The sequence below is a fragment of the Phoxinus phoxinus genome (genome assembly GCF_949152265.1).
Source record: "Phoxinus phoxinus genome assembly, chromosome: 11".
NCBI classification, from domain to species: Eukaryota; Metazoa; Chordata; class Actinopteri; order Cypriniformes; family Leuciscidae; genus Phoxinus; species Phoxinus phoxinus.
This window is the reverse complement of record NC_136886.1, coordinates 20,838,490-20,859,475: the sequence shown is the minus strand read 5'-3', so window position 1 is coordinate 20,859,475 and position 20,986 is coordinate 20,838,490. Positions and strand designations below refer to the sequence as shown.

Genomic DNA, 20,986 nt, shown 5'->3' with positions numbered 1-20,986 from the left:
ACAAAATTGGAAGCTCCCGTGTCAAAGCAGAAATAGCAAAGATGCGTCATTAACATTCATTTCTATCAAGGGTAAAGAAATATGAGTCTTATAGAAAACCCTAGCAAGCAAGTCTTCATTGCATAGAGCAGAAATCAGAAAATAAAGGTAAATTATACTCATCAGCTGGAGAGACAGGAACCCCGTCGCTCACCCCCTCCTCCTCCTTTCAATCCGCCTGATCCCCGCCTTCGCCGTGTGGGCATTCATAACGCCAATGTCCTTTTCGTCCACAATTAAAACATTTGTCATAGGGCTCTTTGCGTTGTTGTTGAAATGGTTGACAGTTTCGTCCTTTTCCCCGACCACGTCCTCTCCTCTTCCTCTGCCCTTGCCTCTCTGGTTCGTTTGGTGATGGTTGGAGTTGTTGTTGCCCATATACACACCTTGCATTGTCACCAGGGCCAACATGAGGTCTTTGTCTTGCTTGGCTGCGTTGATTTTTCGCTGCACTTTCATGATGTCTTGCGTGTCGTCTCATTTCTACTGTGGAGGCAAATTGCCATCCGACACAGCTCTTTTGAATTGCTTTTGAACTATCACTGTCCAATCCATCCAAGAACAAAGTCTTTACTTTCATTTTCTGGAGGGTTGCAGAGCGGTGGTATGGTTCTTTGTGTGGTGCGTTAGGAACTGCGTGACCCCGTCCTTCTGCGGCTGCTGGAATCTGGTTAGGATTGCGAGGAGTTGGAAGATGAGCCGGATGCGTCCTGTCCTCCTCTCTTATTCTCACAAAACAAAAACAAAACAAAACAAAAATCGCCATAATAGGGAGAAGAAGAAACAATGTCAGATCCGTCATTTTCAAGATTGCTATGTGTCTTGTCTTTCTTCTTGACAACGTGAGTCGACCAATTTGCTTTAGTCTTAGTCAAATGTGACACACTTAAACCCCCATTAACCCATATTGCATTTTGCATGAACCTTTCGAGAAATCAACATGTTCTTCATCTTTCCTTTTTGAATTTTCATTACCCATTTTTACTTTTACAATTTTGTTTGTTCAATTTCCCTATAATACTTAATTTTGTTTTGTTAATTTATATTTGCGTATTTTTATTTATTCTTTTATTACTTTATATTTATCTATCAATTTTCCTCGCGCAGCCACCCACGCTCTCCTCTACGTATTAACTTTTCCCTGGCGCAGCCACCCCACGCCCTGCCTTCATCCGTCGATGCAGGTCTTTCCAAATTGCCTTTATTCGTCAATATAGGTCTTTCCCAGACCAGTGCTTCTGTCTGGTGTTTGAGAAATTATTTCCAGGCCTATTCTCAAAACCCTGGCTCTTTAGGGAAATTTTAATACGTTTTGTGGTCTTATCCCGGACCTGTTTGGGAACTTGCTATCAGGTCTATCCCAAACGTGACTCTTTAGGAAAAAATATTCAATACGCAAATATCAATCAACAAAATTTGTCTTATTTGTTACATAAGAAATTTCCTCTCACCGTCTTGTGAGTCTCACTGTCTGTGAGTTCTTTAATTGCGTCCACCTAGGTCGTCGTGAGGAGTTGAACAATTCTCTTCCCTTAAACTTGAGGATTTCGAGCCGTAGAGTGTTCTCTCGGGATGGCCAGTCAACTGTTCCCCTCACGACGATCATCGGTTTTGCAATCGCATCCTCGTCGCCATTTGTTGTGGAAATTTATCAATATTCAAAAACCTGGATGAAGGAGACAAAGTCGATTCTCAAAAGATTAAACAAAGTATTTTATTTCATGCATGAAATAAGACGTTCCCACACAGACAGCGTCTGATATGAGAAGGTCTATGGCATTCTCACGCAGAGAGCATCTGACATGAGAAGGCGAAGGCTAGTCCCTTTCGCCAAGGTTATATACCCTAACACACCCTGCGTAAAAAAATCCTTTGTTACCTTAAATGGAGATGTCTTAGCTCATTAGCTCATGTCCAACCCAAATTCTAACTGGTCTGAGCAACGTCATGTCTGCAAAAGATTCCTGTTGTTTGCTGCTGCTCTTGTTCACACATCTTGTCTATCTTTAGTTCGATCAAAGCTGCACACACACACATAGTCTTCACATTTGGAGTACAAAGGTCACTTGCTACTTAGTTCTTCTTAGAACATATTGTTCCTGCAAGCCTTGTTCTAACTCATACATTTATAAAAACTTAGTTTTATATCTTTAATAATGTGCCTTTGATTATATTCTTTTAAATGCTTATGAGTAAAAATGAATCTTCATCGTTAATAAAAGTTGTACCCATACAAAAGCAAAAGAAACACATCTAAATGTAAAATTTCCATAACAAGAGACAAGACTCTTGCTGGGCTCCAGCTTGATTGGGTGATTGGGGGGATGCACTGCAGGGACTTGATCACCCCCGTAGGGCCTTCCTCAACCGAGGATGTCTAGTTATAATGGCCGAAACATCCAATGAAGCCTGAGGTGTACTACTGACGATGTGTCCCTCGGATCACCCATCAAGGGAGGATGCCCCGAAAACTCCACTGTGACAAATACACTGCCAAGGTCAAGTACATTCTCCCGGTATGCGCTTGCACTTAAAGGATGTATTACATCTCGTCCTGTGTTTCCTGAAAACTTATTTAGATGAAGTGCATGTGTCTCATGAGTTATGAGGACAATAAACACCATAATAATGGTTGAATAATGTGCAGGGAGTTAGTTGGAGGATATCTTTGAAAGGAACCTTAACAGTTCAAGGAATGAAAACAAACAGTGTTTTTAGCCGAACAGCAGAAGTCAAACAAAATCTCCTTCAAAGGGGTGTCATATCCAGACTGCCTCACCACCAAAAACCAGAGGTCGCTTATTTTGGGCAATTTTTTTTTTCTCTTGGCAACACTGTTGTGAATGTTGAGTTAGCTGTCCGTTTTGCAAGGATTGTTTAAAATGTATTTTCACTATCAGAATCATTTGGACATTTTGTGCAAATGTAGATGTTTAACTGTGAAGATGGTGCATGGTTCAGTTCGATAAAGTGTAAGGCCAAACTCTCATCGCTTTTGAAATGTCATTGAAATGTCAATTCAGTGTTCTGGTGGTTTTATCATCTCCAGAGAGGTAAGAATATCCTTCTTCTTGTAGATAAATGCAGATAATAACATTATTCATTTTAAATGGATAAGCTAATGGCTTGCCGTCTCGTTCGTTGAATTCACCCTTTATTTAAATCAGTGATTTCATTGAAAGCTGCTTTGAAGCAAATATATTTAAAGCTGCAGTCCGTAATTTTTTTGGGTTAAAAATTATCCAAAATAAATGTTTGAGCAAGTACATAACCAGCCAGTGTTTAAAACTATTTGTTTGCCTTATCTCGATTCAAAACAGTAAGCTTGTAATACTTTTTTAAATTCCAGTGGTACTGGTGGATTTCCGCGGGAAATTCGAGCATGTCTTTGCGTCATTACGTCACATCTGTACATGTAAAGGTGTCTCGGCTAGTAGGCTATATTGCGTGTGAGGATGTTGGAGGTGGAGATTCATAGCCTGTTCTCACAGCACTTGATATAATGATCCAGAAAAGTTGAAATGACAACCACCAGTGACAACTGGAGATTCACCCCTTGTAAAATGCAAAAGACTTCGGACTTGGACACAGAAAAAAAGAAACTGCAACTGGGCCCAATCGAAAACAAGGATAAATATCGGAAGGCGTGAACTCGGATGCAGATACGGCTTTTTTTTTTTGTGATCAATTATTTATTTATTTTCTTACAATCATACACATTGGAGAGGAAACACCTTCACAAGAGAAAAATAGGCCAATTACATCATCATTGAATATACATAAGCACATTAAAATGTTACTTATTCTGATGCCAGTTTCTCTTCTCCTCCCCATATCCTACCCAACCAAAAACCCCCCTCCAACCCCTGACAAGATTCGCTCAAGGTCTTGAGCCAAAACACACACACAAAAAACACACACACACACACACACACACACACACACACACACACACACACACACACACACACACACACACACACACACACACACACACACACACACACACACACACACACACACACACACACACACACACACACACACACACACACACACACACACACACACACACACACACACACACACACACAGCCCCCTCCCACCGCCACCTGTCCACCCCTCTGACATCCACAGAGATCCGCACCACACCATAGAACCCAGAGCAGGACATTGGATATTGTGTATATGTTAGATAAATATCTCATACCTGAAAGTATCAAGCACATCCTAACCTCTTCCCTCACACCGTAAAATCAAGAAAAATCAGATGTAAACAATAGTAGAAAGAAAAAGTCTTACCTTATCTACATCATTTCATTTATTTTCTCTAATACCTCTGACCAACAATCAATATTGGAGGTTTTAGCATAATGTAAACGTGTCGTGATGTAGAAAGCTGTAATTGAACAATTTCCTGATAGGAGGAGAGCCATTTCCTCATTGACAATGTATGTGGGGGTTTCCAACGACAGACTATCATTTTTTTGGCGGCTGTCAAACCAGCCAAAAGAAGACGCCTATCGTTAATACTTAGCTTTAAAGACGATGTGTCATTGAGCAGAAGCAAGCATGGAGAGAAAGGAATGGGTCCTTTGATGATACTAGACATGATGGATGAAGCACTATGCCAAAATCTATTGACCTCTGGACACTGCCACACCATATGGTAAAAAGTAGCAATGGTATTGTCTGGACAGAAATCACAATATGGGTTGTCTCTAAATTTCATTTGCTGTAATCTTCGCGGGGTTAAATAGGACCTATGAATTAATCTATAATGTATCATTTGATGATCTGGGTTTCTAGATGATAAAGAAATATTTGACCAAACCACAGACCAGTCTGGGTCCTGGGAGATGTTAATATCTGTCTTCCAGAGTCTGATAAATGACAAAGGTTTATGTGAAGCTGTAGTCATGAATTTATATAACTATGAAACAATACCCTTGATTTTACCCTTAGTATCAAAAATTACATGAAGGGGATGATTCCCCAACTCAATACCCCAAGGAACGCCCTGAGCGCGCATAGCTGTGCGTAACTGTAAATAAAAAAAGAAAGTGCCCGGCAGATTATAAGCTCTCTCTAGGTCATGGAATGCACGAAGACCCTGTTCCCCTATGATATCCTTAAGGACACAGACCCCTCTATTGCGCCACTGAGGGAAACATAATTGGTTTCTTATCAATTAAAAGCGAGTGATTATTGAAAATAGGGAATTGAGCGAAAAATGTGTATGGAATTTTGGCACATCGGTGGACTTTATGCCACACCGTGAAAAAATAAGAGATTATTGGACCAAAATTGCGTTTAACTATACTATGAGGTATATTAGAATATACCAGACTAGGCAGACAATATGGATATGTTAAACGTTCTTCAATGGGACGCCATGAGTACCACTCAAAATTGGGCAAATTTACACCTCCTGAAAATCGATGTCTTTGTAGAGTAGATGCTTTGATTCTGGGTTTTTTCCTGTTCCATAAATAAGAGCTAATTGAATGTAGCTTCTTCCAGTAACCACCCGGTGGCTACTCACAAAATTAACACGAGGCAATATGTTCATCTTAATAACTGAAAGTCTGGACTGAAAAGAAGTAGGGAGCGTCCCCCATCTATTCAGGTCACCCTCCACATTTTTTAGAACTTTATTATAATTGTCAGCAGTTAACAAGTTGAGTGAGGGACTGATGGACACTCCTAGATATGTAAGATTACTAACAACTGGAATATTAAAAAGTGGTATCTGGTCATCCAGTCCCCCCAACAACAATAAAGCCGATTTTGTCCAGTTTATTTTGTAGCCTGAAATACTGCTGAAATTCTTAAAAATTTCAAGAAGATGTGGAAGGGATTTAGAGGGATTTTTTGTAAAAATTAAAATGTCATCTGCATACAGAGAGATACAATGCAATGTGTCTTGAACAATGATTGGTTCTAAAGCCTCCGACTGCCGTATTGCCTGGGCAACAGGTTCCAAAGATAAAGAAAATAAAAGTGGAGATAGGGGGCAACCCTGACGGGACGATCTTGTGACTGGGAACCTAGCCGAACAGTTGTTGCCCGTAATAACGACTGCAGAGGGGTTAGTATATAGTAACTTTATCATAGAGATAAAGCTATCACTAAAACCCATAACTTGGAGGACAGACCACAAATAACCCCATTCCAATCGGAGACCTGCCTCTACTCATTGCTTTAATAGCTAATCTCAATTCTTCCAACTGAATGGGTGCCTCTAAAGAACATACACCTTCAGGAAGCAATTTTGGTAATTGTAATGATTTGAGGAATTCAGAACAGGCTTTGTCATCATGAGGCACCTCTGACGTATAGAGACTTTGATAGAATAGTTGAAAGGTCCTATTAATGCATACCGGGTCAGACGTTATATCCCCCTCTTTAGTCCTTATAGCTGATATCTTTGCTAGGTCATCATTTTTCCTTAATTTATAAGCGAGCAAACGGCTCGTAATACTTAACATTACGTGTTCAAGAGCTGCAATTTCAGACTCCAAGCAATTTATACGATGTTTTTTAGATTTATTAAGATAGGATGCAAAGGATATAGTTTTATTCCTAATGCACCCTTTAACCGCATCCCATAGCACTTGTGGATCATCAACTGATGGGCCATTTATTTTAATAAATTTCTCCAACTCGGCCTCCAGCTCGCGTTTAAATACATCATTCTGGAGCAGAGACGTGTTAAAACGCCAACGAACTGCCCTAGATTGACCAGCTTTTAATGAAAAACGACATAAAACAGTCCTATGATCAGATAAAGCTATTGGGGTCATTTCAGTGCTGCAAATGTCATTAAAAAGCGTTTTAGATGAAAAGATATAGTCTATTCTTGAAAAAGATTTATGACGAGATGAAAAAAAAGAAAATTCTCTGGAAGAAGGATTCATCATTCGCCATGTATCAATCACTCCATAATCAGTAGATAGTTTCTTCAATGCAATAGATGCCAGTCGCTGATCTCTGCTTTCTGTTACCCCTGTTCTGTCAATATCATGAAGCCATACAGCATTAAAGTCTCCCCCTATTAAGAGCTGGAACTCTGGGAGGTCTGTTAATATAGAAGCCAATGAGTTATAAAAGTGCTGGTCGAAGCAATTTGGAGCGTAAACGCTCATTAATGCAATTTTGATACCATTGTAAAATATTTTACAGAAGGTAATTCGACCGTCATCAGATCCCCCTGTGCCCAGAATAGTATAATTTAGATTACATTTTGCAGCTATGTGCAAACCGCTTTGTCGCCGGTTCTGTTCATAATTTTTATGGACAGAATTTCTAGGCGCAGCCAGGGGCCGGAGGGTGTCTGGTTTGGGAACAACACGATTTCTTCTCTGCTCTTTGCAGATGATGTTGTCGTGTTGGCCCCATCAGACCAGGACCTTCAGCATGCACTGGGACGGTTTGCAGCCGAGTGTGAAGCGGCTGGGATGAGAATCAGCACCTCCAAATCCGAGGCCATGGTCCTCAGTAGGAAAAAGGTGGCTTGCCTACTTCAGGTTGGTGGAGAGTTCCTGCCTCAAGTGGAGGAGTTCAAGTATCTTGGGGTCTTGTTCACGAGTGAGGGAAGGATGGAACGGGAGATAGACAGACAGATCGGTGCAGCTTCCGCAGTAATGCGGTCGATGTACCGGTCTGTCGTGGTGAAGAAAGAGCTGAGCCGCAAGGCGAAGCTCTCGATTTACCGGTCAATCTACGTTCCTACTCTCACCTATGGTCATGAGCTTTGGGTCATGACCGAAAGGACAAGATCCCGGATACAGGCGGCCGAAATGAGCTTTCTCCGCAGGGTGGCTGGGCGATCCCTTAGAGATAGGGTGAGGAGCTCGGTCACTCGGGAGGAGCTCAGAGTAGAGCCGCTGCTCCTCCACATCGAGAGGGGTCAGCTGAGGTGGCTCGGGCATCTGTTCCGGATGCCTCCTGGACGCTTTCCCGGGAAGGTGTTCCAGGCACGTCCCACCGGGAGGAGACCCCGGGGAAGACCTAGGACAAGCTGGAGAGACTATGTCTCTCGGCTGGCCTGGGAACGCCTCGGTGTCCCCCCGGAAGAGCTAGAGGAAGTGGCTAGGGAAAGGGAAGTCTGGGCATCTCTGCTTAGACTGCTGCCCCCGCGACCCGGCCCCGGATAAGCGGAAGAAGATGGATGGATGGATGGATTTTGCAGCTATAAGAACACCTTTACTCTTCTTGGTGTAGCTAGAGGAAGCAATCACATGATAGTACTTATTTTTAAATCTATGTACATCAACTTCAAGAAAATGTGACTCTTGAATAAAAGCAAAGTGGATATTCTTTCTGTAAAGAAACTTCAAAGTGCTTATGCGTTTCTGGGGAGAATTAAGAATGTGCATTCCATGACATAACATTGATACTACTCATATTTATTCAAGTTGTAGTTTTGCATATAAATATTAAGGAACCAGACAAAAACAATATCTGGTATAGAACCAAGTTTTGGTAAGGACAATGCCCGAGTCGGCATCCCACACCCCGCCCCCCCACATCCACATCCACATCCACCACACACACACACACAGAAAGGATCACAAAAATAATAATAATAATAATAATAATACAAGGAAAAAAGTAAAAAGAAAACAACAACAGCAACCACCTGAACAAACAAAAAATGCTCAGCCTTGACCATCCAAAGTCCTCTCAAAAAAGAAAGAAGACTACCCACCCTCCCAAAAAATTTACCGGTCATCTTGGAGAAACAGTCACAGCCCCCCCACCCTCCAACAGAATATAAGGTTTGCCTTTATGCTGCGAGTCAGAACGCCATAATTAATTAAACAAACTAATTATTCTCGGATAATTAGATACGGCAGATACGTATCTAATTATTTACAGATAAAAAAGCAGATATGGCTTTTTTACCGTGCATCGGAGAACTGAATAATGCAACAAATATGCATTTGATTAGATACGTGTGTTTGTGTATTTCAAAGAGAACCAGTTCTAAGGAACATTACAATTTTTTACAGTCGCTAGGACACATTTCTCAATACTTAAGTCACTTTTTCAAAGCTCTTCACACAGTTCTCCTAACCAGCTTTCAGCTCGGCACAGCAGTTCATTACACATTCAAAATGCACTAAAACTACCAAATCACTTCATACATGTCTTAAATCAACACATTCTTCCATAACACTAGCAAAGGTTGACAGCCAACAAACACACTTTATCACCCACAAAACAATGACCTAAAAAACACTAACAGGAGCATTATACAATGTTTTCTTCTGTAAAACAAGGACACCTCTCTGTTTAGAATCCACTGCAATATATGTTACAATGAATCAGACATGATGCAGTATGCTTCAATATATCTTTTTTTTTTTTTGCACTGAGTAATTCCAAAATACAAGAATTTGTATCACACCATCCACCGATACAGATACAATCAGCTGTGGTTGGTCCAATTGTATTTCTAGCATTTCATTTTTAGATTCGAAATATATTGCATTACAATTACTGTAGAAATGTGGCAAATTACTTTTTGTATTATTTTGTATTAGTCTTATTGAGTTTTGTATTATGTTATTGTTTTGAACTTAAGTTTAACAGTTTTGAAATCAGTATGTAAGCATGTGCAAATTGGCCTGTAGGTACACAGAGTTTTGGCGGTTCTTGTGTCGAAGTGAGAAAATAATAATTTGAAAGATGGTCATTGAATGCATTTTGTGCCATAACAATGATAAAAGATCCACAGTTTACCCCACATATACTTCTGTTGTGCTCACTGTGTGAAGAGATACTTAGGAAAAAGTGACCTAAGTATTGAGAAATGTGTCCTAGCGACTGTAAAAAAATGTAAATGAAAGAGGACACAAGCAGCCACTGAATTTTTCTCATTCGCATTAATCTCAGAATGATGCATGTTTATGTCATTAACACTCCATGATTTCTCATCCATGTTGGACATGCAGTAACATGGAAGTGTCACTTGCAAGAGCAATGGAGTCATTCGATTTCATAGTCAGCGTGACAGTGCGTCATGGTTAACTGCAGGTTTAAACCGTTCTAAGAAATGGAACACTGTCACAGTCACTTTCTGTGGCATTTGGAGAAAAGCCAGTAAGATTACATTAACACTTCTGAATACTTTTTATAGGTGCTGTATACTTACAGATACACATTTGCAACAGAGTTTGTTTTAAATACTGAAGTTTAGACACTGCCTCCCTTCAAATCATTGTAACACATTTTAACAATATTGTGCTACTCTACTCTAGTGGCTAAGAAATCAAAACACCATTTGTATGACTTTTGTTATTTTTAAAACAATTCATTGAAGTTTATCCAACGTTTCAGGGTTCACACATACTATTATAGAACCAATGTCCTGATTCAAAATGAAAGTACAGAAAATGGCATTTTCAATTACATATTTTTTAATGTACTTCATATTTACATATCAAATCTACAAAATAGTTTTGAAATTTTGAACTCATATTTCCAGTGCCATAGCCCTTTACACACAATCCCAGGTTACTTACATCCCAACATTACATTTTTTATACAATAAGGCCAGCAATGCAAAATACTGGCACTTCAAAAGTAGCTTAAACACATGGCTAAAACATTTCCTGTTGTTTAGGACACAAAGTAGTATTAACTGGGATTGAAGAACTGGATTCATTAACTTTCAGTAGTTTTTATTTAGTTTCCTACTTTCTTGTTAGCTTGAGAATCAGTGTTAACACACACTACAGGCAGAAGATACTCAGAAAACACACAAAGCTGTACCAGGATCAGTGTTGCTGTAATGTCTGTGCACAGAACTGAGAGGAGCTAACCAGTCTAGAGGCACAGACACCTAGCAACCTGTTCAAATACAGCACCAATATAAATAAACTTCATAACATAGACCACTTACAGTATTTGAGGTACAGTATATGTCACACACAATCACAATTCATTGAAAACTACTGCAATACGGCTTATATATTAAACATCATATAACAGATCAATTGAGTTAATTGTAGCATGTATAGCTGACAAATTATGTGTTCTTTTGTTTTCATTCTGTTGATTATTGATTTGAAATTGAGTTCTGGTGACTCCCAAGGTCATGCTGGTTTTCCAGTGACATATGATTCAAATATATAATCAAATATGTTTTATGAAATCAAATCAAGTGTGCGATTTCATTACAAAAATTCTCATTCAGATACAGTGCTGGTACTGTAAATCCTCTTACTTGATGCAACAACAAAAATGAGCAGTGGCGGTCCATCAGAGGAGGGAAGATTGACTCAGTCTCCTTAAAAAATTATACTTATGGTAACACTTTATTTTACAGTGTCCTTGTTGTTACATGTACTAGTAATAACAGTAAATTATGCATAATTACATGCAACTAATCCTCAGCCAAATACTAATCCTACCCCATAAACCATATAGTAAGTAGCCTACATCTAGTTGCTTAATGTTACTCAGTACTTAAATATATAAATACACTGTAACAATGGCACCTTAAAATAAAGTGTAACCTTATCTTGTTTGAATCATTTTACTTACGTGCATAACTATATTTTCCTTAATATGAGACAGCTCAAGCTAATTTCAAATCACTAAATCACAGTCAGAAAGGATATTTAAATAACATTAATTCAAATGATGCAATGTGGCACAAATAAATCAAAAGGGAGTCAAATTTGTAATTCCATTCACATAAATATGAGAGGCCACTCCTGCAGTGCGTCATGAAGCCTGTGCTTATAAAGGGTTTTGTTTACACAACACCATTTTCACCTAAAAGCGTAAAACTGTTTATGCGTTTTGGCCATTAATTTACATGACAACAGCGTTTTGGGATCCTGAAAACACAAACTTTTGAAAACAGGATTCAAAGTGCAAGTTTTTGAAAACAATACTGTTATTGCCTCTGTGTAAACTATTTTTGAAAAACGGTGATGTCACTTGTTAAATTTATAGGCGCATAGTGTTTCTTTACAAAGAAAAGAGTGTTTTAGTAACCGTGTGTCCGGCAGTTATGTAGAGAGGTTTAGATAAAGGGGTTTAAGTGATTAATTATCTAACCTGACGAAAATGTATTTATTCAATGTTGTCTACATTATATTGCATCTACAGCAGCATTATGAACTTTTATAAAGATACGTTTAGCCATTAACTTGAATGCAATATTATATTTAAATTCCAAACACGAGGAGAGTCTCCGCATGAAAAACCCGCGACTGGCAGATGAATGTGCTACTACATTTCTCTCTGAAACGGTAGGAAATTAAATTAGATTGAATGGAGGAATTTAACTTCAACAAGATGATTGACAGGGCAGTTTACTATCCCAAAGCTTGCCTACTCTTTTGCTACACACTCAAAAGTATGTACTTTTCTTCACAAAAAGAGTACATACTTTTAGGGCGTAGTATAAGTAGGCGAATTGGGATGCAGCCACTGGCTCTCGAGGGCCAGAATAGAGAACCCCTGGTTAAAAATGTGCTAATGATATGGAAAAGTGAAAGTTCCTCTACACAAGTGAGCAGATGTTAGATTAAATTTGACTCTCAATTAATTTACAAGTGTTTAAATATTCTTCATAGTCTGTAGATGGCACTACATGATTTGCTATGTTTTTTACTACAGTACTACTGTATCTGGTCAAGTGTTGATTAATTATCAAATTATTATTCATGTTAGATATTAGGGAGATATTGGTTTGATTAATATTGATTTACATATTAAAGTTTGGGAAATTCCCTTGCAGACCACCACTGAGAACAGAAAGGGAGACATTGCAGTTCCCTTACGTCAAACTTGTAACACTGCATTATATTCTGCAAAATGCTTAATTGTTTCCAAGATTGAGAGAAGTTTATCTAGCTGTTAATTGCTTTCCTTGCTACTTAACTTAATCTTGAAAAAAGGCTCTATTTGTCTTTAGTCGTTTATAAAAATATAGAACACTTACTTAAAGGTCCTCATAAAATACTGATTCTTCTCTTTGCTAATGCAACCTCAGGTTCTGTGCCAGGTAAAGGAATGTATTCATTCCATCAATAATTGAGAAATATTTTACCTGACACAGAATATATGAATGAGTCAGTTGACAGGCCAGCAGCAGCTTCTAAAACTAGGTGTTATTTTGAAATGAATACTTGTGCTATCGTTGATAGAACTTGGCATGGTTTAGGCACTATTAACACAAACATTACATCGCTGGAGGACTGCAGTAAGGTACTTACATTTGATTCTCATTCATGACCTGTCACACACGCACGCGCACACGCATGCACACGCACGCACGCACGCACGCACGCACGCACGCACGCACGCACGCACGCACGCACGCACACGCACACACACACACACACACACACACACACACACACACACACACACACACACACACACACACACACACACACACACACACACACACACACACACTGTGCTTCATGGAGGTGGGGGTAACTTGACATCCAAGAGATTGTAAGCGAAAATGTTCCAGAAGATTCCACAGAGGATAAAGATTGTGTAGACACTAAAGAAGATCCAGAACAAGGACTGTTCCTGTAAGCGCTGCTCATAGTTCTGAAGAACCACAACACCAAGGGTGAGGCCCACTGCCACACCCCCCAGATGGGCCACAAAGCTGGGATTAGGGCACGGTGGGAAAGCTGGGGGATAGAATCGGAGCCAGACGGCACGACCAAACTCCACACTCACTGTAAATATAGAAAATCCTTAGTTTGAGGGGTTATATGTAGAATCTACATGAGTGCTTAAAATGTAAAAGTGCATGAAGTAATTTTTTGTTTATATATTTATGTTTATTGGACTTATACTCACAGTGGATGCAGAAAATAAATTTATTCAAAAGGTTTGAGTTTTCAATGTCATTGCAGAAATGTTCTATTTGCAGGTATTTGGTAACTATAATTAATTCATAGGTCGTACATTTTTGATACGGGTACTGTCAAGATAAAGTGAGTTCTTGTGAATCACCATATACAGAATAAATCTGTGGGAAAAAAGTCACCATCAGAGAATGGAAAAGTTCTTCAATCTTCCACATTTTAGTTCAGGAAATAACTAGGGATGCATTAATACTAAAATTCTGTCTGATACGAATAAGCTGATAACTGATAAATTAACCATATATATATATATTTTAGATTTACATTAGATAGCGTTATTAGATTATTGTTATTTTTAAAGATTAACTTTAAATGAGTAGATGATGGCAAACGTAATCTAAAATGATTACATCCTAAAGTAGGGGAAATGAGAACGCACAATTAAAGCAAGGTGATGTCATTTCAAAGATGGCAGATACCCAACCTAAAAAGCCTTAGCATCCATCAAAAAGATCTATGTCCAGAGGCAAATTAAAACGCAGATAAATCAACTCATCAACTTACAGTAGCCGTGTTTCCATTACATATGAGCAAAACTTTAGCGATATTTTCCAAATGTCGATAAAAAAAAAAAACTATTGCGAAATGATGGCGTTTCCATTAACCGATGTTATGCGATGATGTTATGCGACTAAAACTTATTTTTTTCCTCTCGCGATAAGTAATTCCAAAAATCATGGCAACGGATGTTGGAAGATTTATGTATATCCCAGCCACCGGACTAGCTATTATTTTTAATTGAAGGAGACGTAGGCGTGTTATCAAAGCATTAATGGCAAGGAAAATCCCCTTATAGGCCTACTTGGGAGCGGCTCACATGAGGTGTTTTTCCCTCCTATCTGCTTCAAGGTCTTGATAAATTGTTTAGAATCTAGTATTCCCATGATACTTTTGTCTTTTATGAGTTTAATAAAAAACTCTGTCTCATCTTCTGTCCAAACATACTGCTCTTTCTTTAAATAATGATTGACTATAACGTACGCCAGGTGACCTGTAAATGGGAAAAAAACTGTTTCCATTGCAGTTTTGCAAAATATTCCTTTTTCGAATTACCTGAAGAAACACCTCTTGAGCATTTTTTTTCTTTTGTAATATATGGTAGTTTTTGCGAAATTGACATCTTTCCATTGGATGTATTTTCAATTCGCAATTTCAATTTGTGCAATTTGAAGGATTATGGATATGCGGCTATAGTGAGGCTCGTCACCTTCCATTGTCAATTGTGCTCATTCCAGTTTTGTGTCTCTCAAACTGGCAACCCGCGTGGGCATTGAGTCTTGAGGAGGAGGGGGCAGGAGAAACAACTCTCTCTAATATTTTGAATTTGGTTTGAACTGCTAGCTGTCAATTTTACATACTGCACCTTTGAATATTCAATTAATGAAGTGATTTCTAATTTACTGATAACTATTATGGTACCAATTTATTTTTCGTCACTAGAAATTACTTTCAATATTTCATATTTCCAGCAAAAAAAATATTTTTTAGCATGAGTAACATAAAAACAGTTTACATACTGCACACCAGGGCCATTGCCATGCGAAAGAGCTTGAACTGACACTTCATCCCTGACCAGTTCTGTAAAAATGAGGGAGAGAAACATCAAATTAGGAGATAAGAGTACAACATTGGTAGGTGAGAGAGATAGCACATCAGTATTCTTTCTTAGACTGTTCTGGTGTTGTTCCAGGGAATTGGTTTTGATACCAAATTTGTGACCCTGGATCACAAAACCAGTCATAAGTCGCACGGGTATATTTGTGGCAATAGCCAACAATACATTGTATGGGTCAAAATTATAGATTTCTATGTTATGCCAAAAATCATTAGGATATTAAGTAAAGATCATGTTCCATGAAGATATTTTGTAAATTTCCTACCGTAATATAAAACATTTATTTTTGTGAGTGAATGCAGCACAATCGCGAACATAAATGGACAACTTTAAAGCTACACTGTGTAACTTTTTTAGTTTATTCTTAGCTAAAAACACTTAGTTCTTTCAAAAATATATGTGCTCATTAATGTATATTTACTTCGTTCAAGTAATAAAGTATTCTCGTGAGTGTATAATATTGAAAATACATACGGGTGAGGGGTTCGAATGTCAGTCGCCATGTTGCCCCTCCATCTTGAAAGTACATTAGCCAAAGAGGGACATACCCGTTAATTCAAGCTTCGCCTTTCGCGTCTCCGCAATTCACTGGCACCGGCCCTGTTTTTATTTTTCCCTCTACCTCTCCCTCTCCCTCGCACCTCCGTCACATCAACTGATCTCTGCTCACGGAGAAAATGATATAGCCTACAATGTAAACTAATATTCACTGGATGGTCATATACCTTTTCACCGCTAGATGGGGGTAAAAATCACACAGTGTAGCTTTAAAGGCGATTTTCTCAATGTTTCGGTTTTTTTTGCACCCTCAGATTTTCAAATAATTGTATCTCGGCCAAATCTTGTCCTATCATATCAAACCATACATCAGTGGAAAGCTTATTTATTCAGCTTTCATATGCTTTATAAATCTCAAGTAAAAATCTCACGTTTTTACCCATGTGACTGGTTTTGTGGTCCAGGGTCACATTTTATAAAGGTTGCTTCAAACTGAAATGGAAATTTGACATTTTCCGTGATGATGTGACGATCAGAGCTGGCATAGGGAGAAGCATTAGCACCTGTGACACATCAGCTAATTCAAGGTCAGTCTTGCTGTTTTGCATTTAATATTCTAAATAATAACTGAGTCAGATTTGATTTGACCTGATGAGAGATCAGTTTTGGTGTGGACAAACTATGTGTAATCTGAGTCCTGACCATGTAACAGTGCTGACACAAAAAATCTATCTGAAATGCTGAGCAAGTACAGGAGGGTTCATGATCTGACCAGGGAGAACTGTGTACAGCCCCAGTGTTAATATTTAATGACTGTGACCAGGTCAATATGCAGTACAAAATACCTCCATTCACTTAGAGATAATATCTAAGTTTTAGGGAGCAGCACAGAGGTCTTTAATGGCCTATGAATACACATCAGATAAGGTTAATAGCTTGAGTTATTGTAATATTTGTTTACAAAAAAAGAGAAATCAGGCTGATCTTCACACTCAGTATTTTTCCTGACACAAGTCTGAGTCATGGGCTTCCTGTGTTCTTTTTTTCCAAAAGCGAATTGGACCTGAATGAAGATTGAAGTCTATATTCTACATAAACCACTATATGGCACCATTGTGATAAATGTATTTTTTATTTTATTTCTAGGGATTATCACAAATTGATGCTGAACAATTTTCATTTTCTAGAGCAAAATCTTATAACAATTCCTCAAAAAGGAAAATAGTGATTTCTCAATTACCATGACGACATTGGCGAGGTGGGCAGAGACCAGAGCATAGACTCCCCCTGATGATCCGACCACAGGTGCTGTCATGTCCGTCACTGATACAGCCAATGAACCTGCAGGAAGACAATGTCACAATAACACAAACATGTTGAGGATATTTTCACCAATACTTTCTCTTTCTTAGAAGCTGGAGCCAAAATCACTTGAATTTTAATCAAAGTAAAAAATCTATTATAAACTCATAAGACATTCTAAGATAATAAGGGGGTGGAAATAAACAAGTAAAGGATGACAAAATTGTAATTTTGTAACTTATTTATAAAAAATGTAACTTATGTTACAGTAGGTGTCTTTAATTAAATGTTCTTGCATAAATAATGCAAGATACAATGTCGCCTATACTTATTGTGTCCATGTTATATTGCTGGAGAAGTGCTGGTACGCATAGATATTCTGCATGATGCATACCAGTGCATACCGGCCCACTTCGAGCACTATAATGAAAACAAACAAGAAAGTTCTGCTTTTGATGAAAATCAGGCATCGGTTCTGACCATGTTATTTGGATATGGCAACAAACCAAGGGAACAAACACAAACACAGAAAACTGAACTACTACATGTGTCAAACCCACCCAAAACAGATTTTACCCGTAACAGATACTACTGAAGAAAAGAGCAACAAGTGAATAAAGTGTAAAAAATTAATGGCTGTATGCGGAGATGAAAGCAAACTGTCACAATTATGTTCGTTTTGGTTCGCTCCTGTCGTTTCTTTTAGTCTCTATGGTTACTAATCAGTTAATTCTCGTCCAGCTGATCTCATTTAGTTCCTTCATGTTCCTTGTTTGGTTCAGTTTGCTGTCAGTCATTGTCTATGTTCAAGTGGTTGTGTTTATTCTCCAATGAACTCCAGTGTTTCTCTCAGTGGATTTAATAAAGACTGCTGTGTTTATTCTCCTTCATTGTGCGATGTATCTACACAGCCAAATCGCAACACAAACACGCAACCTCTGATTACTATATCAAGTTTCTCTAGGCAGAGAGTGGCAGTGTCTTATAAAAATGTAATTACAGGATGTACATTCAAATTCACACACAGGGAATGCACACTTGGCCTACTCATTGTGATCAGACTTACACACTGCTGCTGCTGATTGCTGTGTAAGAATGTGAAATACCAATAGACGGATGTGACAGACTTGTGTGACACCTCAGTCTGCTGTTCAATGTGCTGTTTCATCTTTATTTGGTCACATGCACATTACAATTGCACATATATACCGTGATGCTTAAGTGAACACATTTTTAACGTACTAACAGCCTATCTATGAGGTAATAATAGCACTTTAAATGTACAATGTGGGTGATTTATTTGGAATAACAAAATAGAACTTTATTCCTTTTCCTACCACCAGACATTAAAAGAATAGTTCACTGAAAAATAAGTAATAATTTACTAACCCTCATGTGAGTTACACAAGGATGTAAACCCATATTTATGATTGAGGAAAAGCAAATTTAATAATGTAAGAATGAACCTTGGAAAAAACATAATTGACTATTAAGGCCTGTTCACACCAGAATTTGACAGCCAATCAGAATCCATTCCGTTTTTTAAGAGCTCGAGCAATTAAAGCAGCAGAGGGCAAAACTTCATTGCGATTTTAATAAACATAACAATATTGTACGCTGATGTGGATGCTAATATAGTTATAGCTATCTTTACAGTTTCATTATCATTCTTGGTGTGAACAGGCCTTTAACCTGAATATTCGTGGAATATTCCCCTTACAGTCTATGATGGTTACAGATATATTACAAAATTGAAGCACTTTTGTTGTGGAATTACATTTTATTTCAGGCTTCAATGTGTACATTTTGTGTAAAAATTATATCTGTACTTTCATTTAGCCTTTTCTCTCTGTCACTCAGTTTAGGGCTAATAATCAGAACAGTTAAGTCATCTGGTTTTATAATTCACAGGTATTTGACAAATAGTACAATATAAGAGTAACCAACTTCACATAACTAAACGTGTTTAAGTACCCTGCAGGCTCTGCAAACAGCCTTTAGCATTTCAACTTCTTACTGGAGTCTTCTCCAAAATATTCCAGAAATGTATGTATGACTAATTCCCAGCTCTGCTGCTTTACTGCTGCAGCAAAGTGAGGGCTGGGGTTAAACTTCTCCCCTCTGTGTATGACATCTGCTGCTGATTCCCCAAGATAACACACGCACACGCACACACACACACACACACACACACACACACACACACACATACACTGACATTAGCTGCTAATGTCATCAGGGAGAATGAAATGACATTTCCACTTCAAATCAAATCCTACAGCTGATGGAAAATGCAGGTGGGTTTCCCCTCCTTTCTTCTCTCCTTTGGTCTGCATCTTTCTCACTTTCATTCCCTGTGCCTCTTCATCTCTCTGTTTTTCTTGCATTCTCATAGCATTTTTAACTCACTGTTCCTCTCAGCAGGGGTTTCAGACTGTTGTGAGAGGTTTTCAAATGTTGGAAGAGCTCAGAGTGTTTGTAGCTTTTAATCAGCTTTCCATTTTGTTAATCTTCACAAGTCTGAAAGCACATGGCTGGACCATGGATATAATTATATAATCATTATGTTATACCAATATGTTTACTTCCATCCATTTTTCTGGGATTTCTACTTGATTTTATAGTTTTCAGAATATCAACTTTGTTTATTTCATTAGTTTAAACACAAGTAAACTGAGAGTGAGGGGGGTGAGCAAAAACGAGCCGTTTTTGTGTGTGTCCCTTTAAAAGCAAATGAGCTGGTGCCTTCTGGCCCACTTTCAAGAAAAGGGCGGAGCTTCAAGAGCTTGTGCGTCAATGCAGGACAATCTCATCTCACTGAATAAAAATGTCAGAACAGAAACTGTATTAGCAGTGTTCAGTTCGAACCAAAGTCGGACAGTTTAATTACAGTTATAACTTATTTGTCTTTTAACGGACCCAGTACGAATGATGGCCAAAAATGTACTGATGAGTTTTATGAAGTTTATTGTACTTCACACAAAAATTAAGCATTTGTTTTAGTCCAGAAAATCACCATAAGAGCTGAGTAAAACAGTACAAGAAGTGCACATTTAAAAGTCTTATCCAAAAACTCTCTCTCTCTTCCTTGCATTATCATCAACATACACAGCGGATTTCACAAAAACACTTGTTACGTTACAACTAACAGTAAACAAATATATACAGACCTTTTCAGTGGGGGCTTAATAAACTGGTAAACGTTATATCTGTAAAACAACTCTGATGAACTGTAATAAAGTGCGTGTTCTCCCTTGGAAAGTAATCCAAAGCATCTTCAGCGACTCTGATGTCAGGAGTACATGACGACTGCTGTGTTAATTTTTACATCCAACAACAAAACACCTCAATCGCTTAGAAGATATTCTTGTCTACAGTTGCTCCTGCGTCGAAAGAATGGTGGACTGTTTACAGCTCACTCAGGGCAGGGTCTATGCTAATACGGCAGTGTCAGTCAACAATCGTGGGCAGGGCTTGTGCAAAAGTACGTCACATCGCCCTTGCCCAGAATCTGAAAACAGCTTGTTTTCTGCGGTAAACTGCCCTTTAGTAAAGTGCCCTTTCAGTTGTATCGCGGTGCCCCCCAGAACATTTATCATTATATCTGATGCTCAAA

At 38.5% G+C, this 20,986-nt stretch overlaps 1 protein-coding gene across 2 annotated transcripts in view; it reads right to left on the bottom strand.

Moving 5' to 3' along the window:
• Positions 1 to 10,393: 10,393 nt before the first annotated feature.
• Positions 10,394 to 20,986, bottom strand: part of rhbdl3 (rhomboid, veinlet-like 3) — a 72,168-nt gene continuing 61,575 nt past the window's right edge. The window contains exons 7-9 of one of the 2 annotated variants that reach the window (XM_079628495.1): positions 17,309 to 17,409; positions 15,473 to 15,533; positions 10,394 to 13,763 (exon numbers count right to left, since the gene is read on the bottom strand). In XM_079628495.1, the coding sequence (XP_079484621.1) occupies positions 13,492 to 13,763; positions 15,473 to 15,533; positions 17,309 to 17,409 (434 nt within the window). In that variant the 3' untranslated portion in view covers positions 10,394 to 13,491. The remainder of the gene's footprint in view (positions 13,764 to 15,472; positions 15,534 to 17,308; positions 17,410 to 20,986) is intronic. The other variant, XM_079628494.1, reaches the window with a different exon arrangement.